A 23,112-nucleotide genomic window follows, 5' to 3' on the forward strand; every position below is an offset into this window, starting at 1 on the left:
AAAGCATTTTGATTTGGGTCGTGTTGTGGGTAAAACCAAAATTTGGGTCGAAGTCCGGTCCGTTAGATGGTAAAACCAAAATTGAAAAAATTGAAAGCCCCCGGCGAGGATCGAACTCGCGACCTTTCGCTTACGAAGCGAACGCACTACCACTATGCTACGGAGGCTTGTTGTTAGGATTACACTTTATAATCTACTTATTCGCATTCACTAAGTAACTTTTTTCCAAATTACTAAAAGCAAGCTATGCATGCAAGCAAACTCACAAACCCAAAGACTTGGATTTTTCATTTCATTAACATATTTTTCCTTCGTTTTTTACTAGAGCTTCAGCTGTGGTCACACTGCTCTTTGCTGACCTTCAATACTGGCATGGTCCAAACAAGCCATTTTACTGATACTTTGCTCAGTCTTACTAAGATGGGGGAGACCAGCAAGAATGATTGCATAAAAGAAGATGACAAGATCAACGCAAACATATAGCTTCTTCGAAACAATGAAGGAGATGAAAAGTGGAGAGGAGAAAAAGGGATCTTATAAATTGATCTTCAAATATACGTTTATCTTTTTAAGGACTTTGACAAGTTAACTTCTTTACAATCTAGCATTCAGAACTGTAGATCTTACACACATTTTATTATTGTGCTCATCACAACAAAAAATTTAAATCACAACAGTAAACGGTAAGTAGAAGAATTAGAAGACACTATTTAGCAAACAGCTGCCTACGGCGCCTAGCTGGTTTTACTCGAAAACTAGCTGCCTCAACAATAACGATTTCGTCAACCAAATCCTTGAAGATCAGTCGTTCAACGTCTAACACTACACCAGACACGTCACCACGGAAAACTGTCCAACTTTCTGACCGATGCATCACATTCTCACACAAAATGCTTTTCAAACCATCATCCTCATCCTCTAAGCTGCACTCCAATTTATTGGTTTGCATTTGTTCTATCTCGCAAGACAGTTCCTTCAGCAGCTTTTGTGCATTAAGGGTCTTCTTGGCCAGTTTGTTAGGCTTCAACCATGGCTCAGGAGGGATGCCAACTAAATCCAACTTGTCAACAAGAATTTCATTGACTGCATCAAATATGAGTTTTCGATGAAATTTCTCTCTTTCTTGATTCACATGGGTTACCTTCTCAGGGATGCATTCTTCTTTTGCAAGCAAACTGCTTGCCTTGGTTTGCTCCAAAACATAAAATAACTCAGGGTTGATGGGATGGCCTGAGGGATGGAGCTGAAATGTTGTCAAGCTGGAGCCAAGGTCTCTGAGTAGGAGACCTGAAGCTAACAATATTTCAGAAATGTATCTGTGGTCTGGATTTGTGTTCTCGCAGAGTGATGCAATATAATCTGTTCTTGCTTCATCGTGATTTGAGTTCAATCGTCTAAGCTTCTGAACTAGGTTTTCAATGTTTTTCAGTTTCTTGCGATTGATCTCCGAGCTATGACCAGTTCCCATGCTGTCAAGCTTATCTGCAGGGATCCATTGCTCTTCACCTTCGCCGTGGTTAGAATCTTCAGCACTCTCACCTGTATGCCAAATAAGTATTGAAGACAGATTTGGTGGACGAGGAAAAGACTCTTTCTAGATCAATTCTGTTCACCACTATCAATCGTAGTGAACCACACTTTGTGCAACATATTACATCATGATTAATTAACTGTGATTAATGTGTATGATTGCATTTAAAAGATAAGGTTAACCATGATTAATGTGCGTGTCATGCATGTTACTTGGAGTGATAATAGTAGACCATGGTCAATGGCGGTAAAAAAAAAAGATAGCTTGGCAATCAAGAGATCATTCACTTTGGCAAGGAGGCAGTCAAATAGACCACTTATAGTGAAGGATCATTGACCCCTCCTTGAGTTAGGAATATAAACAAAATTTGGTAACCACTAGTTCGACTATATAATCTTTCTAGTGAGATGATCAGAATGTATTCTCTTCTACTTTAGAAGAAAAGTTAAACTGTACCTTGGAGGGCATTTGGCATCTGCTTTACAGGAGATGGTGCATCATCTCTATATGCTGAGACATCAAGAACAGAGACAGGACTAGGATGCTCTGGAGCAACTGTAGCCAGTTCCGCAACAGATCCATCTTCTTCCAACCTTGGAGTTGATATCTGAAAAATCAACACAAAAATAAATAAATTCCATATATAAACTAAAGTTTCAAAAGTGGATGAGTGGAAATAGAAGATTAAAACCAGTAAAACACCTACTTGCTGCATTGAACCGGAAGCCAAATACTTCGCAGCTTTCAAAGATGGACTCTGGCTGTCATTTATCTCAGTAGCTCGAACAATACTAGTGATTTCCATATCAAGGTCATCTCCTTGGAGATTCAAAGCTCTAGATTCATTACTTATCTCACTCAATTGGTCATCACTTTGCTGCAAGTTGGAAGATTTTGATCTGAGTTTTCCACCTGGTGAACCTGACGCTGTTAATTGCCTGCTGGATTGCCTTCTGGACTTTTTTGAATCAGATGGGGGGGTAGGTGGACGAGATGGCTTTCCCAACTCAAGCTTCTTCTGTTGTAGTCTTGGGCTCACGGATCCTGAGCTCTTTACTAAATTTGTTACAGTGATTTCCTTTGGCACAGATTGTGTTGATCTTATATTCCTGACACTTGCTTTTTTGTCAGTGGAACTGACAGCAGAGTCCTTCCGACTGTTTTTAGGATACTGATCTTTAACTGTTCGGCTGCTAGTTGAACCCCTCTTATTATCTATGATTCCCCCTCTCTGAAGAGTTTGGGCATCAGAAAGGCCATCTATTGAAATTAATGATGAAGTGGGAATGCCAGATTTTTCAACAAGTTTTGCAGGTTTCATGATGACAATTGGGGATTCAAAAGTCCTAGAGGAAGCGGAGCCTCTAGTTGTGGAAGAAATTACATGGTTGCTTGTGTTTCTTTGGTTTACTGACCTTGAATTTTGACTGGAACTTGTATATTTTGATTCATTGTCTTTTTGAGTTCCAAAATTTGAAGCTTGTTCTTCTTTTTTGGTCTCTAACAGCCCTTTTGCTTGCATTGCTTCCAGTATCTGTTTAAGAGCTCTGAGATCCTTCCCAGATTGTTTAAATTCCAGATCTTTCAATCTCTTCTCAATCTCACTATAAACAGAAGGGAAGGAGTCCGGAGTCCTTGCTTGAACTTTAACATGTTTGGAAGATGGTTTCTGAGAATCTCGACTTCCATCCTGCATTCTCCATGGTGCTGGTTCAATTGGAAACCTTGAACTTAAAATAGGTCTCATAACCAAATCTGGATTTTTCCACCGTGGTGATGTTGGGTCTTTCATAGAATTTCTTGTGGTGTTAGAAATTCTCATAGGCCTCTGCAGATTATTTGTCTTCAGTGATTTTGAAAAAGGATCAAAATCTTTAACAGGGCAGGTTTTAATCAAGTGACTATCACTAGTCAAGGCAGAATCTGGCAAGGTTTCCAAACCCATCAACTTTGCTACAACACTAGGAGGCCGATTATGAGTTCTGGATGACTGAGGTAGATTAGGGTCTCTGTCATTTGAGTTGCCACTATTCTGAAAACATTTTGAAGGGTGATGTGTTTTTGAATCAGAGTGATAACTCCGCATTGAACCTTCTCTACTATCCAGTGAAAGTCTTGGCAACTCTTTTAGCTTTGGGGTTGATTTGGAGTTATCTCTTGAATCCAAGGACAAACGATTTCTCTCTCTACCATCATAAGAAAAACGTGGAGCATCCTTTGAAATTGTATGCCATGAACCATCTTTCGATTCATATGATGATCTTGGATGATCTCTGGCATCGTCATCATACCAAGGTGCTTCTCGAAGTTTAGCAAGAACTCTAAGAGACTCCTTCAGGTCAGCAGGGACATTTTGCTTTCCATTGATCCCAACTACATTAGATCCTTCCACTGACTTGGACAGCTGTAAGGGTCTTGGAGAGTCCCTATGCTTCACTGCACGACCAGCTGCTTCCTCTTTGGTTGCAGTTTTAACTGACAGTCCCCTGGCTTCCCTATGCATAGAGTCCTTCACCACATCCCGGAGATCAAAGGATTGCCTCCCTAGTTTAGGGGACATACTTGATTGAGTCACTGGGTCCCTTGGGGGAGTTTCAGGAAAAATGATTCTGTCGAAAGAAGAGGTTCCTGGTTGAGCTGTCTTGTTATAGTCCACAGATGATAAGGAAGAACAAGTGGATGAGAAAGAGGCTCTTGATGATTCAGTGGAGATTCTTTGTTTCTCATTAATACTCTTGTTCAAATTCATTTCCTGCAATTACAAGCAGTACAAATTCAGATTCAGTACCATAAAATCTGCTAAAATCACAGAGATATCTATATTGATGGTTTCAAGTTCCATTCCAGAATCAGCAGAAGCTGGGATATACACACAGCCCTAGCCAAGAATTAGGAAAAATTACACCTAGTGTACTTGATGTAGAACAGCCCGTAGGTTTAGAGTAAACAGCCCGTAAGTTTAGAGTAAACACTTGAGCAATAGAACAGAGAAGAAATAAGGAATCGAGGAGAAGAATATGCATTCCCTGGCGAATTAAACCGTCAATAGAAGTAGGAAAACTAATAATATGCATTCTGTATCAGTACTAGGCATCCCTCAATAATTGAATTTGAATTGGTTTGTCATTAGAATATCCTCCATGCCAAATTCTAAGATGATTCCAGCTTATGATTCTCACCAAAAAACTGTATAAAGCTCAAGTTTGAAAGTAAATGATATCTGATTGATGTGAAATTAGTATGTCTAACAAGTACAATGAGAATTTGCTATCCAACAGTGAGTTTGAAACAACATTGATTCCCTAAAAAAAATGTTATCGAAGGATGTAACATACCAAGGTGTATTTTAAATTTAAGACATAATCCTCAAATTTGTAAACAAAATAATGGAGTCATCGAGTAGAAAATTCTTACAGCTACTGTCTGACGATGGTATGCATTGTTATACTCCCTTTCCAGGCCACCATTGCTGAAATGGGAGTTCCCTATGAAAGAAAGGAATGCATTAGACGTTATAGGCCGCAATGCTGACAGTTCAATCATTAAATTTGCAAACAGGACAAGATAATATAAAGAATAAAAGTCAATTATCAATTGGCAGCATGCATAGAAATGCTGTTCAAACATATGCAATAGTTTTAGAATAAGTCATAGAATTTTTTTTCAATTCATGATGAGATTTGTGATAGAGTTGGATTGAAACACTGAAGTGCAAAAAACCTTTTATGATATTATCATTAACCACAAGTAGTTTGATATGCATTCATCAATAAGAAATTACCTGGAGGAGGCCTCCTGTGGTGGCTAATTCGTCTACCAGTGAGTACATGGTGACGATCGAAAATTTGAAAAATCCCGTTCATGCATCCTATTTGCTTCTGCAAATCTGGGTTGTCATCAGCTAAAGAATGCAGAAGTTTTGCAGCCATCTCTATGTCCTCTGACCAAGACAATTAATTACTCCCACTTCCTAAACATCCATCTACTATTCTATCTTCAAGCTAGAGTTTTACAACTTCTCAGCCCCCATATGAATATAAAGCTGTTCAAAAATGCCGGAACCAAATTTTACAATACGCAATTCACAACTTTCAATGACAAGCCAGAATCAAGAATCAGTAATTTAGTAATTTCACACACACCTCTAAACCATCTGAAACCAATTTCAGTGTTTTCAGGCAATTGCAATTTCTCCAGCAACTCAATTGACAAGCTGCAAAATTGGGACACCCCAAGTGTCCTTTATACACACTGACACCAGTTACCTGCTTAAGTACAAGAAATATCTAAATTATCCTGCTTTTGTTCCTCCCCTCTCAACAAAATGCAAAGCCAACAGCTCAATTGCAGCTCTTTCAATTTCATTCATGTAATCTCAAAAACAGCTTCCCAACAGAAGTTAACACTAAATCTTACCTATAATACTCCTCAACAAGACCCCAAAAGTCTTCTCAAAACTTTCTCCAGCTAATTACAGCTCAAAGAAGATAAATTTATTCTTCATCGAGATGCCACCAAATAAAAATGGTCCTTTTTCAATCGAAGATCCCAACTTCCATAGCATTTCCTCTTATAACATGGATACCCTTTTGGGTTTTCCTCAATCTCAACAGTTTGCAAGAATTAAGTAAAGAAACTAAATGGAAAAAGTATACCCAGAAGATTCAATCCAATCTAATGAGTGAGCGAAAGAAACCTTGTTGGGTTTCACAGAATAAACCAGACAAAGCCTTGTGTGAGAACCACAAAAGGGCCTAAGAAATTGGAGGGGACCCATTACAACAATAAGCACACAGCATCCAGAGTTATCAAAAACATTACCTTCAATTGCCTAAAAGAAACTAAAACCAATGCAACGTGTAAAGGAATCTTTTGGCGATCCAAGATGAGATGTTTTCCTCAAAGAACAAATGGGAAGACAGCTATAACAGATGGGAAGGTTTGTTGTTTTATGAAAATGTTGCAATGTGTCAACCAAACTTCTTGTGAGAGTTAAAGACTTCAGAGTTGGAAAAAATAAAAATGAAAAGTTTTCTACTTTTCCAGGAGAGAGAAATTAAGAGTTGCTTGAGTGTATGTGGGTGAGATGTATTTTAGGCTCCCTCTCTCTCACATCCATGTGGGATGAGGATGTGGGTGGGTCTAGAGCTGTCTTCATGTGCATGTGATATTGTCAGGGGAGAGATAGAGACGGAGAGAAATTTTATATATTTGGAGTTGGATGGAGGAAAGGGAAAGCCTTGCACCTGCAAACTCCCAAGTACCAAGTGCCACCAGAATCCCTTCTGCAAACACTTGTCATTTGCTGATTTACCATTATACCACTTGGTGCAAAGTAGAGAAGTTCATCTCATTTTATGACAAATATTGAGTTAATATGTCCCACAACAAGAAAAAATGAAAAAAGGGTGAATCTTGTCAAGGCTAGTACGTGAGTAACGTGATTGACGACTGACGAGTGGTTGCTGCTGGTATCAATAAATAATTGAATAATGAATGCCCACTGGCTCCGGTGGAGCTGATTAAGGGCCTTTTAAATTAAATATTGTTATTAGTGTTAATATGTCACAATTACACAATAATGTGACTCAGTTATTATAATATATGGATGAACGATATAACTAATATATTACGTAAAGTAACATGAGTGAATTAATAACATTACGTATTTATGTGACCACCACATCAAAAAATACCCCGAGAGATGAATCATTTCGCATCAAATATGATAAGGTAGTTCTCACAATGCCAAGGACAAAGGTCATATCAACTAAATGGACAGTTTATCATTAAAAATTTATTAAAATCGTCAATTTGATACATTAGTATTTAAATTTGGGGGTTGTTGATTCTTTTCTAGTTGACGAAGTCAGCTGCCCTTAACAGTCGATGTATATAAGAATGATAGGTATGCATGGAAAGTAACTCGTTTGTCAACTCTCACCCCATGGCCGTCCAAAGGGCCGCCTACATATATTCTGGAAATATATTAGTCATATAAGCTTGATAGTTTTAGTGGTAGTTTATCAAGGAAATAATTGTAGCAGTTAGGGAATACAAACTGCCAATATGAACATCTCAAGACATGGGAACCATGACAATTAGAAGAGTCTTACACCTAATCTGAATACTTAATCTCAAGCAAATTATATGTTATAATAAACTTAATTGAAGTCATTAACAACAAAAACAAAAACTACATACAGAAAACTCATATATAACAAGTTTCCTTGATTAAGCTTGTTAGTTATGGGGTTATTATACATATGAGGGAAACCTACATGTGCATGTGCTTGCTAGCTAATCACATGACAGGACCTCCATTGCAATGCATTGCCATTGGCTTACTAAGGAAAGTTGAAGCTGATCACGAGCCAAGAAAAGGTAGCCAAAAGATCAACAAAAGGTGATCGTGATGTACGTATTAAATAAATACAACTGAGGAAGGTTGAGAGCAAAGGAACTAATCATCAGTGCATTGAGCCCTAGCCACACTGGATGACAAAGTGATGAAGGAAAGTACACGTGTTATGCCTCAACTCCATTAGGCAAAACCAACTACTAAACCCATCTCAATCGTCATATAATTCATAACCCATATTGCATGTTTTACTCATTCACCCCTACTCTTTGATTGCCACATTATTCATTCAGCTTACGTTTCAATTCCTCAACCCCACCAACCAATCATCATCTTCATCATTGACACATTGACACACTTGAAATTGAAATATATACTATATAATTAAGATTAATGAAATATAATACGGAATGACCTCACACAAATGTTCGTTATTTGATGAATCCCTAATATATTTATTTAATTCGTATATAGGACAGCACTGTTGCTGTGCTAGCTGCACATGCCAAGTTGACTCTGTTTGAATAAAAATCACCCAACCATCACAATAATCATGAGTTGGGTTGGGTTAATAGCCTTCACATTATTATTAATTATGATAATTAATTAGACTTAATGGCCTCTTGGTGCTGTCACTTTGAATTGAACCAACCGCAGAGCCTCTGGACCATTTTGCTGGTTAGAAACAGGTCAGGCACATGGAATCTGATTTGGTTGGTGCAATGCAATGCATCCCTGACGGAAATAAAATTATATGACCAAAAGGCAAGCCAAGGAGAATGAGATTTTCCTGAGACTCGAAGCATAAGATTTGTAAAGCATGGTGGTGGTTGGTTGGGTAACAAATTTCTATCAACTGTCAATACCAACTAACTGAAGTGGCGGAAGGTGAAGAAAAAAGCATGGCGTCCATAGTGTTATAGTTCTTTATAACAGGCAAACGTGACGGCGTTAGTGAACTGTCGTCTTTATGCTCATAACATAGCCAAACATGACTATAAAATTCATAACTCTATAAAATTATAGCAAAACATGACCATAAGAACGGAGAATTTGGCGAGCAAAATTCAATATTCTATCAGCTATTTGCTTGGTACGTAAAACTCAAGCTAAGTGAAAGAAAATTTCAATTTCAACGAGCTGCCCAACAATTCAGTTTTGGCTGGAGCACAAGGCTCCATGTATAATGTAATTTACAAAAACGCAACCTACATAGTTATCCATTGGCATATTTCGTACACCAGCGGTCATCCCAAAAAGCACATTACAAACAAAAAAAGAAGCAAAACTCACTGAACCATTTTTCGGGTAATTCCAATTAGTACAATTCTGCCTGCCGGCCAATGGAAGTGCTGGTATCAATCTTTAGGCGACTCTACTTCATCCTCTATTACTCTACGATAAAAACCCCACGAAAGACTTGACTTTGTTATTGGTCGTTGACCAAATGGATGCTGCTCCACATACTTTTGAACATTGTCAGCCATAGCCAATCCTTCTAGAAAAGAACGAATTTTACCTCCAGCTCCTGCGATTAATGTCAAGTGTATAATATCACATATTACACTACGTCATTATGTAAAAATACATTGATACTAGAACATACAGAAATAGAAAAAAGAAAAAGAAAAAAAAAAGCATAAATATGATTCCAATGTCATCTGGAACAAGGTATGATATGGAATGACATTTGTCAGTCCAAAAGGCAGGGGCAAAGACTAACAATAGACATCAGAACAGAGTAAACATAATGACATCTGGAAGTTAAAATTTCATACCAATAACATTGTGAAAACATAGACGTTTTACAGACATTCTAGTTCTGTTTTCTTCGTAAAAATTAATTATTGACTACTTAGAAGTAAACAAAAACCTCAGAGGATAAATAAACTGAAAATCATAAATTCAAAGAACTATAGGAGGAACCTGCAGACACAAAGCTTTGAAGCCACACGATGTACATAATGATTAAAGGACATAATGACAAGACTAAGTACACACGGGGTTCAAATTTTGACCTGCATAATTAGTTTAGTTGAGATAAACCATGTGGACAAAAATGGCATTACAATTCCAAATACACAGCAATAATATGCGATATAGGTGTGTCTGTTGTTAACCTCACAATTCCAAATACATAAAAACTTAGCCTCTACTCTTGATGGTGTCTCACCTAATGATGCATCTCTTCTGTCCCTGCATTCATATGAGTATGGAAATATTGCCGTGTTCGCCTAAGCAATTAGAAGCAAAATTATTAGAATAAGGTTATAATCGTTATACTAAAACCAGTCACATTCGTGAGAAAAAAAAAAATTCAGAGGAAAGAGTTGATCAACTAACTGGATTGCGTAAAGCCTTGTACGGGGAATCATCCAGTAACAATGTGTTTGATTCATTGTACTCTCCCTTCACCCATGGAAGATTAGGGTCATGCTTCTCCCATAATTTTCTTAGTTCTTTCAAAACAAGGGGCTTATCTGTGTTGTCAATGGTATTGAACCTCGTAGTAGTACAATGGGATTGGTTCTGCATAAGCCAATCATCATAAGAATAAAGTAATGGGTATACTGAAATTCAATGCAATGAAAAGATGAATCAATTGCAGCCATGGTTTTTTTACTTTGGTTGTATGATTCATGAAAGAGGAAGAGCAAAACACTAATTTAACTCAACAAACCCTACTGAATAAGTCCTCAAGTTGTTAAGATGGCTTTACCCAGCAAAAGAGCAATTTGTGTCTGGAATCGCCCAAGAGGAAATCTATCACCATGTCCACGTTCTTCCTGGAAAACAGAGTGTAGAAGATCATATACCCAACAAAACAAGGAAATGACAAAAGGAAAAGGTATATCAGCCTTAGAATGAAATTTACTTGGTTCTTGAAGACCAAACACCCACATTGAATCTATCAAAGCAGAACTGTAGAAAATCATCACAAAAAGGCCTCTTAAAAACTGTGAAAAAGTAAGAGGGAATTAGAGTTCAGTAAGACTAGAAAATAATATAACTCTCAAGATACGTTTAAATGTCAATTATCACCTGCTTTCCTTGATACTGTTATGTCAGGTTTATATTGCTTAAGGATATGACATTCCTGTGGGACAATATCAACAAGAAGGCCGTTTATATCAAGAATGAGAAGCTTTTTCTTAGAACAGCTAACAAGAGATCTTTCAGCTGCAGAGTCTGATATCTGTGAAAGATTACCCTCCTTCACATTTACGGCCAAAGGTGGCAAGGAAGGAACTTCAGTCTTGGTTTCTGTCTGTTCTATATCAGTAATATCTTGTATATTCGTAGGGTCCAACTTTGAAACTTCTGAAAGAGAATTATCATTATTGTTTTCATCAGCTTTAACATCTATTAAAACTTGGCCAGGCAAGCCTGCACAAATATCGTGGTCAGTGTCATTATTTCCTGAGGCATTGGATCTCTTGTTCTGCTCCTTGTCCTCATTCTTCTCCTGAAAAGTACTGTCCTCCAAAAGTATCTGTGGCACTTCTAGCTCTTGTTCTGATAATATTGCAAGCGGAAGCTGTAGATATGGATCTGCTCCTGGAATAATGTTTTCCACTAAAGAAGTATCACCTGAAGGATCACAACTTTCATCATTACTCTCACAGATTTTACGCCTTTTCTTCCCATTCTTTTGCTTCATTTTTTGCGAGCAGCTCAAATCCTCAATGGGTTTGGGACTTTCTGAATTTGTTTTTTTTCCAATTCCCTCCACAAGTGGTTGTTCCACTTCTAGGTCTTGTTCTGAGAATATTGCGACTGGAGGCTGTACAGACAAATCTGCTCCTGGAATAATATTTCCTTCCAAATAAGTACCAAGGGAAGGATTACTTCTTCTATCATTACTCTCATGGGTTTTATGTCCTCTCTTCCAGTTATTTTTCTTCTTTTCTTGTGAGCAACTCAAATTTGCATTGGGTTCGGGACCTTCTGAATTTGCCGTCGTGCTAATTCCCTCCATAAGTGGTTGTGGCAATTCTAGCTTTTGGTCTCTGAATTCCAAGACTGGAGGCTGTTGAGAGGAATCTGTTCCTGGCATAATATTTTCCACTAAAGTACTAACAGAAAGCTTGCATCTTCTATCATTACTCTCATGGATTTTAAGCTTTTGCTTCTTTTTTCTTGAGCAACTCGAATCTGCAAAAGGTCCAGAACTTTCTGAATTTGTCTTAGTGCTAATTCCCTCCATAAGTGGTGGTGGCAATTCTAGTTTTTGTTCTGAGAACTCTGAGACTGCAGGCTGTTGAGAGTGATCTATTCCTGGCATAACATTTTCCACTAATGAAGTACCAACAGAAAGATCACATATTTTATCATTACCACAACTTTCATCATTAGTCTCCTGGGTTTTACACCTTTCCTTCTGAATCTTTTTCTTCTTTTTTCTTGAGCAACTCAAATCTGCAATGAGTTCAGAACTTTCTGAGTTTGTTTTTGTGCTAATTCCCTCCACAGGTGATTGTGCCAGTGCCAGCTCTTGTTCTAAAGATTCTGTGACAGGAGGCTGTAGAGATGGACCTACTGTTGGCATAATATTTTCCACTAATGAAGTACCAACAGAAAGATCGCAACTTTTATAACTATTCTCATGGGCTTTAGACATTTTTGTTGGCTTATTTTTCATCTTTCCTTGTGAGCAACTCAGCTCCTCATTTGTTCTAGGACTTTCACAACTTCTATCATTACTGTCAGTCTCATCGATTTTCCTCCATTCATTCTGCTTCCTTTTCTTCTTTCTTCGTAAGCTAGGCAAATCTGCATGCTGTTTGGCCTTTTCTGAATTTGGTGTTGAGCAAATTCCAGCACAAGAGGCCAGGCATGAATTTTCAGGTTCTGGGGCAGCACCTATCGTAGCTTTCTTCTTCTTTCTCTTCCTTCTACTCAAGTTTACATGAGGTGGTAACTCTGCTGGTACCAAATCTGAAATGACATTGATTGAAGGCTCCTCCAGCAGTGTGTAAGCCCCAAGTGGAGAATCATGATGTACATCTCTACCTGAATACTGCACGCAAGAATTGTTTTCAGGGGTAATATTCTCTGATGAAAGAGGACTCTTCAAACAATCTGGATTGAAATCACCAATTTTTGGGGCATGATTCCTCTTCATCACTACATTAGGTCGGGATTCCACTGGAACTGATTCTGTATTATCACTAAAATCAGGCTCTAAATTATTTATAATCGGGGCACTACTCCTTGCTCTCTTCCGCTTTCTCTTCCGCTTTCTCTTTGGCACTACAGAAATCAGGGCTTCCGCTTGAGGCAAATCTGCACCAATATTGACTGAGGGACCCTCTATCATAGTATTCTTCATTAAAGAAGTCCCCTGTTGACGATGTACATCACTATCTTTAAGAAAATAGTTACTCTCATTGGACTTCTCCTCCTCCTTTTCTGACTGTGAATTTGATTTTGCACTACATGGTGAATTTTCCATATTGATCAGAGGCTAATGACTGGGTTAATCTTCTCCATGAATTCAAGAATTTTGAATAAAGTATCCCCTCCCATTTATTTATTTTGCATTAATATAGTTGATCTCATTACAATATGCCGCCCCTCAGGGGCCTCTCTTCCCAGCCAATTAAATATAGTCTTTGTTTTCCCAGTCCTTTTTCTAGACCTGAGAAACCAAAATAAATTACATAAGAAACATTCACAATAAAAAAGGGTTTAAAAGATAATTAAAAAAAAGATTAAACCCATAAGATCATCCAAATTCCCCATTCACACATTTTACAAGGGACACAAACAGATCCAGGCGAGTACAAAAGCAATGAATAAATACTAGGGCTATTGAGATTACAGCATCTCCTCATCAGATGGCATTCAATCAACCATGCAAGGGGATTTTAAAAAAGTCTTAGTGACAATTCGGAAGGGTAAAATATCCTGAATTTGCGACAAATAATAAAGAAAAATTTACCAGTTGATTAAAATAGAGATAGGACACCCCCGAAGCCAATATTATTGGGTACATGCTTATAATTCAAATTTATAACTAATGCAATTAAAAATCATGAGAACATAGTACAAGCAATCAGTCCAGAGTGTATATTCACATAACCCTAATACCCAGAACCGTAGGTGAGATATATGCATGCAAGTTAAAACGAAAATTAACATGACATATAAAAGAAGAAAACAAAAGATAAGAGGAATAGATTGGGCAACTTCTAGTTGCTGATTAACTCCCGCTGCAACTAAAGGACCTAATTCTTCAGCAGTCATATGACTATGAGATTAAATTCTAACAAAGAAATGGATCCTTCTTTGCATCCAAATGCAAAAATTGCATACACAAACGACTGAGCACCCAACAAAATGTATTCATAAACAAGTAAGCGAGCATTATATATAAGCAATATAACTATGGCAAAGAAACAATAGTTCAATATTTTCATTTCGAAGCAATAATACAAGCACCATTCGAAAGCAATTCAATAAAAACAAACCAATATGTCCATTGAAAAGCTGGGAAAAAAAAACTTCACAGTTGGAGCTGAAACGACACTTAAAACTGATAATTCAAGAACACAATTAGTTTAAAATAGGAAGGAAAAGAGTGCGCAGGTGACCTCTCTTCAATCGTGAATATCAGTATCAAGCAGATCTCTAACAGCCCAATTAAGAAAGCCGCAGAGAAGCAGAAGAAGCGAAAATCAATGAGTTGAGGGTTGAAGGAGCTGAAACGAGGGTCGTTTTGTCTACTGTGCTGGTACAATTGGAAGAGTCAACTGCTCTATGCTATACTTCAACTGGTTTTCGCTTCCTTCGACGCGCAGCTACCGGGCTATTTCCTATTTATTCTTTTATTTTTATATACTTTGTCTTTGTCTTTTTCTTTTTTCTCCCCCCGCCTCTTCATATTCCGATTTAGGGTTCGAGTGTTTCGTGTTGTTCTCCTCAAAGTAATTTTTTTAATTTTTTTGGCAAAAGAAAGAAGTTATTTTTTATCTGTTACAACACTTAGGATGATTAATTTGAAGTAAGATAAAACAATTATTACAACTTTAATTTTAGTTTAAACAAATACTTTATTCCAAGTGACTACTCTAATTAGGAGCATTGAATTTGAAGTAGAAATTTTATAAAGAATTCCTAACATAACTTTTTAGTCTTTTTAGCTAAAATTTAACTTAAAATTGGGAGCATGATTGACAATGTTTTACGGAGAAACTAGTAATTATATTACTAGAATAATAAATAAAAAAACATTAGTCTCTCTAATAATATGTTTTATGCAGAGAAAAGGGTACTATTAAAAGAAAAAATTTAGAACCAACCTCATACAAAATTGAATATACAATATTGAGTAGACTGTAGACCACTACAAGAAGGAAACTTCACAATAATGATATTCAAAAGAACACATTACATACATGTTCTGTAGCTGCCACAGAACTTTTGCTAAGGTTGAATTGCTAAGTAAAGTGCCGTCATTAGCTTAACTTAATTAGCCTCTAAAATGGCATCCCTCCAGTAATAGGGACAAACTGTACAACAAAGAACAAAAACAAAACCCAACATCTCCCTATCAACACCAGTTGAAGACTACAAATCATATCAAATAAATTGCAAAGCTCCATCAGGCATAGGAAGGAGTTCCAAATGATGGGGGAAACGGCGTACACGTCTGATCAAAATCTTCTGTCATGGCATGCCAGTTGGTTGCTTGAATCACAGCTAAGGTCTACAACTTGACATACTTGTCAACATAGCCCTGCAGAACATAGAGAGAACTATGATGCTGAAAGCATGGAAATATAACAGATATAACAAGAAAGTGCTGAGTTCAGCTCTATTGACCAACCAGGTCATTTATGTGCATGCCTATTATTAAATGAAAAAACCAAAGCAGCAAAAAGTAAAGCTGTTCGGTCACAATTTTCTTCTTTACTTGTTTTTCCTATTTGAAAACTGCTGAATGAATTGCAGGAAACAAGTTTCCAAAATCCCACTCAACTAACACCAAAAGCAGGAAGGAATTGGAAAAAGTATTTACCATCACCAGTTTTGTCAGTTTTCGCTGCGATGAGTCAATGTAGTGATTTATCTTTGCCTGTGACTTGGGTATCTGATGCCTTTTCATGGCTCCGGAGACCTTATCAACAGTCTTTTTGACAATGGTCTTAAACGCTTCCTTGCTCATATTACCCTGCCGCCATGATGGCTTCAAAATTTCCTTTACAAAATCTGCAATAGCAATCTTGAAAAGTCTCATTGATCTGGAATCTTTTTCCTTCTTGCTCTTCCCTGGAGACTCCCTCTGATCAATCTCAATTTCTCCTGCAGCTGTGTTTGCTGCATCATCAGGATCACTAGGACTCTCATCCTCAACAACACCCACTTCTGCATCTGCTGTCTCACCATACTCATCAATATCTAGAGATGTAGCTGATGCAACAGTATCTACCTCTTTACATTTGTTGTTCTCTTCCAGATCCAATGGTTGACATGAGCCACTGACGCTCCCCATGATATTGGAATCACTGGGGGTTTTCTGTTTTTGACCATGACCGCTTTTCTTGCATGGAGTTGATGATGGCTCAATGCTGTCCAAAAGTGGATCATACTGCTCACCATCTGACTTAGGTAACAGCTGACCAACAGCTCTAGCAGAACTTGGCGAAGAAGTCGTCTGTCTTGATCCAACACTGCCAACACCTTGCCCATCAACAGGAACTTGGCTCAAAATGGAGGGAGTATCAAAAATATTACCAGAGGGAGCATCGTTTTCTTGATTGAGAATGTTAGAACTGAATTTGGAGCTTAGTGGTTGCTCAAAAGTATCCGCGTAAGCATTATGATGTGTGGGAATCCTAGATGCCCCAAAATCAGGAAGGTGAGATGACTGATTTCTGTCCAGAATATCTGTAGGGTATTGGGACATAGGACCATCCTTCCCAGGAAAACCCAAAATGCTATCACCTACATGGTATTTTACACCAGTCTTCCCAGGCACACCCAAAATGCTATCACCAACAGGGTATTGCATACCACAGGTTGGCTGTTGGTTCTGTGAACGAGACTGAATCTGTGGGGATGAATTTAAAAGTTCACCTGAAGGAAAATTGTCGCCAGAGAAATTTTGCATTTTGTGCATATTTATTTTCCGTGGAGGAGTAGGTTGGGGGTGTATGTTGCTATGAGCAAAAGCATTTGAAGAACTTAAATCCTGCACAGGAACATGTGTAAATTGATCTTCTCTTGAAAGACCAGAGGCCCCAAATGGCTGACTTGATGGATTGCCGGATCCGAAATCTTCCCTGTGCAATAGAGGACGATGAAACTCCCGCACTGGAGGGTACATCTGATGCAGAAAGTCACCAGCCTGAGAATGAGAAGGCAATTCAGTTGGATAAGGCTGGACAGAAGTATGAGAACCAAAGTCATTCCTTGGAACCAAATGATTCTGCTGAAATTGTGAAGAAACACCTCGTGCAGCAGTTCCTGCATTTATAGATGAATCATACAACGGTCGTGGGGGTGGTGGCGGCAGGGATGTCCAAGTGGAATCTAGTGGTCGAGATAATTGAGCATGTTGGTTAGGTAAGGAATCTTGATAAGAATGAATACTTCCTGTAGGAGTGGACTGAAGTGGATAGGGTGGCATCAGGTTATAATCTCTATGCAACTGTGGAACATGAACAGCACTGGTACCTTGTGAAGGTGGAGGAGGAAGCAACTGTGAAAGATATGGAAACTGTTCTGATGAAAGTGGTTGGCCATCAGAACTTTTCATGGGCCACACATGAGTTGATGAAATTGCAATTGGTAAAGGTCCACTACTATAGACCTTATTTGGAGAAGTCTTGGATACTCGATCTGGTGACAAATCAGATACGAGAAATTCTTCCATCTGCTTAGAGGGACAATCAACCTTTTGAAGCTGTGCAACAGAATTATTGCTTTGAGTTTGCTCGACTACAGACTTTTTCATAAGAGGGAACACATCCTGAGAAGTATCATCACATGACTTCATATTATCAGCACTGCTTATCAGTTGAGGGGATGGTTGATGAGATTTGAGCACTTCCTGAAATTCTTTTTTGTCAGGGATATGAGTAGTGGTTTCCACTGGTGTTTCTGGAAGAATTTGTTTCACCTGCACTGTAGCAGTTGCCACTCTAGAACTCTCACAATTAATTTTATCAGGATCAATCAACTGACTATCTTTTCTAGCAATAGGCACATCTTGCAACTCCTGATCTTTAATTTCATCATGCAGATTCATGCCAGATGTATGCTTAGTCTCTTCTTTAATCCTAGAACTTTTCAAACCAGGCTGCGTGTCCAGATGCTTTTGTTTGCTCCTATGGTGCCTTGAACTGTCATTCTTATCATACTCATGATGCATATACCGACAAGAAGCTCCACGGTAGCATCTGCCTCGAAGGAAGTCAAAGCATTCTGGAATGTGGCGCCTGTCCTGTCTTTTGTTGCCATCTCTGAACTCACCTGCGCGCCTAAATGTGGGAGACCTGCTCCTGCTTCTTTGATTCCTCGAAGACCAACTGGAAAACAAACAGTCAAGAAGAATATCATGATTCTCCGCAGATAACGTACTCTATGGAATCAAAATAAAAATACAGTTAAATACCAAGGCAAATTCAGCTGCCTAAGACTTCAAATTTCGGTCAACATTAAATTAACCTTCCAACCAAACAGAACAATACACATGCAACACAATCGGAAGTACCTGCGAGAACGACTTCGCTTGTCTCTTCTCCTACGTGAACTCCTCCTCCTGCTGTCAGGAGGAGACCGACTGCGGCTGCGGATTCGACTTCTACCTCTTTTATTATGCCTCTTATTATAGCATGAATCATCAGAGTTACTGTCACTGGAACCGTCTCTGACCAATCTCCCAAACTCATCCACCTTCGGAGGAACTGATTCAATGGTAGCCTTTTTACCCTCCTGAGACTTACCCCTCCTAGAAACATCAGTACCAGCACCATCCAATGCATCTTTTTCCTGGAAAGCCTCATGACTCTCAATTGTGATTAACGTTGTACTGGTATCCTTAATCTCTTTATTTGTATGCAGGGAAAACTTTTCAGCCTTATAAGGCTTTCTGGATTCAGACGGTAGCCTAGACTCTTTATCAGACATGCAGGGACTCTCAGATCCTATAAATGTCTTTAAATGAGACCCGGTATCTTTATGGCTACTTTCAGCAGCAGCTGTAACTGATGGTGGAACTATTTTAACATTAACATCTTCAACAAACGCTTCATCATCATTTTCTGAACTATTGTCAGAAGCATAGTCTTGTAGAAGTCTAAACGGACTGCCAACTTTAATAAATTGATTAGAAAACCTATTAGAATTGTTGGCCTCAGGAGCTGCAGGAGTACTTAATTTATTCTGATCATCAGCTATGGCTATGGCAATAGAAGATTTCTCTAGATCGCTGTCCAAGGGGCATTCAGCAGCTCCAGCTGAATACATATTATCAACTCTGGAAGGAGACTTTTCAATTTTTGACCGTCCTTCAAATAAGAGATTTGGGCCTGTATTTTGATACAAACCAAAAACGTTTTAACTCATTGAGCATATGACAGAAAAGGATCATGATAAACAAAGGCAAGCCTGAGGATAACACACAACTTTGGACATTAGTAAAATAGGACCATTAATGCGGACAACTCTAACATCTTGACACTCGTATCTAACTTTAAATCCATTCCAGAGTGGAGAGGGACAAAGGCGAATTCATCAAATGACAAAAAATACTTGCTGTCACTCTCAGGAAGACATATACACAATCTTGAACAGATATGTGGAAATCAAAAATTGAAGTATATAATCTACAAGTGTTTTTTATTTCCAGGAAGAGCAACAAACAATATATCAAGTAAAGAATTACTGAACATATTTGGCTTTAAATAAGGTACGCATAATGATATAAAAATCACACAAGTAACAGCAATACCTAAGCAAGGAAAAGAGAGATAAGAAAATGCTTAACTTGTATGCATGAGAGAGAGAGAGAGAGAGAGAGAGAGAGAGAGAGAGACAATGCTGAAGTTAAACCTTCACTTAGTTTGCACAGTTCGGAGGACAAAGAGCATGACACCTTTTCACAAAAGACGCCCTGGGCTGCTCTCCATTCTGGTGAACTCTGTGGCCTGTGTAGCTGTCTTTTTACATCAAGCTCATGATCAATCAAATCAGACTTGCCGTTTAGGGCTTCAATTGAATCATTAACTCCCTGGTCTCTGTCAGACAGGGTGATATCATCTTGAATCCACATCCAGAGAAATCAAATTGTCAGCTCCAATTACAGTTACTTGGCAAATACATGGAAAATTCATAGAAAATTTGCAAAAGATACTGACATTGACTACAATTCAGCATTTTGCAATATTAAGTATTAGGTCAAGATTGAAACAGAAAATTATCATGTCTAAAGCACTTCTGGAGTCTGCAATGACATAGAGGTTTCCAGGCCCAAAAGTTCACTAAAAATATCAGTCATATGGCCAGAATAACGTGATCATAAATAATAAAGTCACAAATGGCCACCTGCCTAACATATACACATTATGTGACAAAACTTTCAAATCATGAATACTGAGGAGAGAGCAAAATCACTTGTGCTAACCTTCCATCTCCATGTCAGAATCAGCAGGCAAGCTATAACCAGATGAAGCATTCAAATGTTCAGGTTGAGATGAAGAGTCAATCACCAAAGACTTCAATGGTGATCCATTTGGCCCGTCATGCAACTTACAAGCCAAATTACATTTCTTCTTCATCCACAGGAAGTATTCATGGGCAATTGCTGCTCCACTTCCTGGCTCACCACCAAATAAAAATTCAAACTCTGGATTCTTATACTCATTTTGACGAGTCAAATCTTCGATACCAGGACCATTTTTAGCAATAAGATGGCAGAAAAACTCAATCTTCTGAACAACTTTCTCATCTGTTGGCTTAGGTGGAGGTGGAGAAACATCCAACATCAAACTTCCATTTGATGATAATCCATCTCCAACTAGAGAACCTGCTTCACGGCCATTTCCACCTTCATAATTTTGGGAGCCCTCATGCACAGCTGCTATATGTCTGACTTCATTTCTATCTGCGGCTTCATCAACAGAATCCAGATCCCTCAATTCAGACATGGGAAGTTTATTAAACCTATGATCAAAGTTTGAATGACCAGGGAAATTGAAAGCAGCAAGGGTTGGAGATGAAGAAGGTGGTGGGGCGGGCAATGGTGCTGAGGGAGGTTGAGCAGATGCTGGTGGTAGGGGAGCCGAGCAAGGCATGTGAGAATCTTTGACAGTTAAATGCACAGAACTACCAAATGTAGTGGTAGTGAAACAATTAGAGGCAGGAGAGGCAGGGGGTGGTGGAATTTGTTGAAGACCCTGTGCACCACCAGTCTGTGGTTGTGGAGGATACAGCGTTTTATACAATGGCAGTCCTTGTGGTGCAGCAGCAGGAGTAGGAGGAGGAGGAGGAGGAGGTAATGGTCCATGTGGGGCTGACATGTCTGGGCAAGGAGGAGGCACAAATCCTGGTGGAGGAATACGATGAAAATTCTGGGTTCCTGTATGTGAATGATGTTGCACATTATGCTGAGCATTTGAGTAACACTGTGATATTAAGGTACTTCCATGGCCTGGTGGAGGGGGGTGTAGATAAGATTGACCTGTATTTGGTATTCCACGGAGTGGAATAGGTGGACTTTGGTGAACAGTGGGAGGTGGGGGAGGAAAACCATGCTGATATAAATAGGGGCCCCGCTGACCTATCTGAGGTGGGACAACAGATGTAGCCTGCTGAACTACAGGAGGCGGAGGGGGTGGAGGTCCCTGTTGGTATTGAAGGGGGGGCGGAGGCAGAGCTGGTGGGCGCTGTTGGTTGTTTGCAGGTGTCATGGGTGTCCGAGGACCCTGCCCAAACTGATGGCTATAATTAGCTTGGCCATACATTGCAGATGGCTCAACTTAACAAATGCTTCCAATACTAAAAATTCCTCGCATGAAACCCAGTTTGCATAGGCTTGATCTTCAGCTTAAGCTTCCACATAAAACCTTAAAATCAATATGAAGCATATAAAGTGTGTAGTGAAAAGAATATTAAAAGAACTTTCTCCGAGAAAAAAAAATACAACAATAAACTTCAACCAGTAACTATTGCAATGCTCGTGTATAATGCACTGAACTATGTGATACAAGTGTTTTCAACAGTATTAACCAGACATATATCAAATTTCATCTTAGTAATTACAAAAGAAACGAGAGAATACTAGCTTCTCAATTATGATTTGTTTCTCTTCAGTACCTCAAACCTACATTACAATCATTTTTACCTCTCAACTAACAGAGAACAAGTTTCTAGAATCGAACACTCACACCATGATACTCTACAGATCAAACTGCATCAACCCAATCAACTGTAACACAATTCTAACCACAAAATACAACATGGTGGAACGCAAAAATGGTCAAAAAATTCGAAATTTATTTCTATAATAATTGCAGCATTCACTTTTCTCATATAAGAAGCAATGAGAAAAGCGTGCATCCAGTAAAATCCAAATTCTAACGTTTTCCCCCCCTTACCCACAATTCCTCGGCAACCAAACAACCAATAAGTAAAACACAGTTAAAAGCAGTGTCAAGCAGTCAATACTCAAGCTGTGTAACTTACCAAATCAGAGTGCGAGACAAACTGAAACCGTTGGCTTTAGAGGATTTGGAGGACCTGGAAATAAACCCTAAAAACAATTGGGAATTGAAGGTCTTGCTTTTGTAGAGCGTTTAAGGTTTTTCATCTTTCTCTAGCGAAGCCCGAGTAAGAGCGTGAAGATATATAAGTTCCGATAAACCCTTCCTCTTTGTGTTGTCTGCCTCTGGTTGGTACCAATCGGAAGTTCTAAGTTCTAACTCAGCATGAACTGCGTGAGAATAAAGAAAAGGTTACAACACTCTTATTTTCCAAAAATTATATTTTTTTTTTTTTTGGTCAGGACAAAAATGAATCATCCAAAATACAATTTCCCCCTTTTATTTTTTTCTTTAAAAAAAAAATTTTGTTTTTGGAGATAAATATTCATGTTCCCCACAAAATATTTTTGGTTAAATCTTTTTTAGGCTTTCGAAAGATAAATAAATAAACAATTTCCTATGTGACTTGATAAAAAAACGCATTACACTCACATTCACCTATTATTCAGATT

The 23,112-nt window shown here is 38.5% G+C and overlaps 3 protein-coding genes and 1 non-coding gene across 8 annotated transcripts; all 4 read right to left on the bottom strand.

The window, feature by feature from the left end:
* Positions 1-95: 95 nt before the first annotated feature.
* TRNAT-CGU (transfer RNA threonine (anticodon CGU)) lies at positions 96-167 on the bottom strand. Its single transcript has one exon. It is a non-coding gene; the product is annotated as a tRNA-Thr (tRNA).
* Positions 168-513: 346 nt separating this feature from the next.
* Positions 514-6,495, bottom strand: TRM4 (LONGIFOLIA protein). 2 transcript variants are annotated; one of them, XM_089041122.1, is made up of 6 exons: positions 5,674-6,495; positions 5,313-5,573; positions 4,946-5,016; positions 2,238-4,283; positions 1,988-2,138; positions 514-1,539 (listed from the first exon to the last, which is right to left on the bottom strand). In XM_089041122.1, the coding sequence occupies exons 2-6, from the start codon at positions 5,458-5,460 to the stop codon at positions 707-709; spliced, it is 3,249 nt and encodes a 1,082-aa protein (XP_088897248.1). In that variant the 5' UTR covers positions 5,461-5,573; positions 5,674-6,495; the 3' UTR covers positions 514-706. The 2 variants fall into 2 exon arrangements, with proteins under 2 accessions (XP_088897248.1, XP_008240000.2); XM_008241778.3 differs by having other exon boundaries at positions 5,313-6,495.
* A 2,507-nt stretch (positions 6,496-9,002) lies between these two features.
* Positions 9,003-14,706, bottom strand: LOC103338563 (uncharacterized). 3 transcript variants are annotated; one of them, XR_514596.2, is made up of 7 exons: positions 14,489-14,706; positions 10,935-13,533; positions 10,768-10,814; positions 10,612-10,678; positions 10,236-10,421; positions 10,066-10,126; positions 9,003-9,420 (listed from the first exon to the last, which is right to left on the bottom strand). XR_514596.2 is itself a non-coding variant. In XM_008241777.2 (7 exons), exons 2-7 carry the CDS (start codon positions 13,345-13,347, stop codon positions 9,251-9,253), a joined length of 2,979 nt encoding a protein of 992 aa, XP_008239999.2. In that variant the 5' UTR covers positions 13,348-13,533; positions 14,489-14,706; the 3' UTR covers positions 9,003-9,250. The 3 variants fall into 3 exon arrangements, 2 of the variants coding, with proteins under 2 accessions (XP_008239999.2, XP_088897249.1); XM_008241777.2 differs by having other exon boundaries at positions 10,768-10,849; XM_089041123.1 differs by lacking the exons at positions 9,003-9,420; positions 10,066-10,126 and having other exon boundaries at positions 10,281-10,421; positions 10,578-10,678; positions 10,768-10,849.
* A 465-nt stretch (positions 14,707-15,171) lies between these two features.
* LOC103338562 (uncharacterized) lies at positions 15,172-22,840 on the bottom strand. 2 transcript variants are annotated; one of them, XM_089041508.1, is made up of 6 exons: positions 22,584-22,840; positions 20,524-21,964; positions 19,953-20,159; positions 18,613-19,429; positions 15,916-18,427; positions 15,172-15,633 (listed from the first exon to the last, which is right to left on the bottom strand). In XM_089041508.1, the coding sequence occupies exons 2-6, from the start codon at positions 21,860-21,862 to the stop codon at positions 15,604-15,606; spliced, it is 4,905 nt and encodes a 1,634-aa protein (XP_088897634.1). In that variant the 5' UTR covers positions 21,863-21,964; positions 22,584-22,840; the 3' UTR covers positions 15,172-15,603. The 2 variants fall into 2 exon arrangements, with proteins under 2 accessions (XP_088897634.1, XP_008239998.2); XM_008241776.2 differs by having other exon boundaries at positions 20,524-21,950; positions 22,584-22,839.
* Between the last annotated feature and the right edge of the window lie 272 nt (positions 22,841-23,112).

Source organism: Prunus mume, linkage group LG7 (genome assembly GCF_029339155.1).
Source record: "Prunus mume cultivar Tortuosa linkage group LG7, ASM2933915v1, whole genome shotgun sequence".
Taxonomy (NCBI): Eukaryota; Viridiplantae; Streptophyta; class Magnoliopsida; order Rosales; family Rosaceae; genus Prunus; species Prunus mume.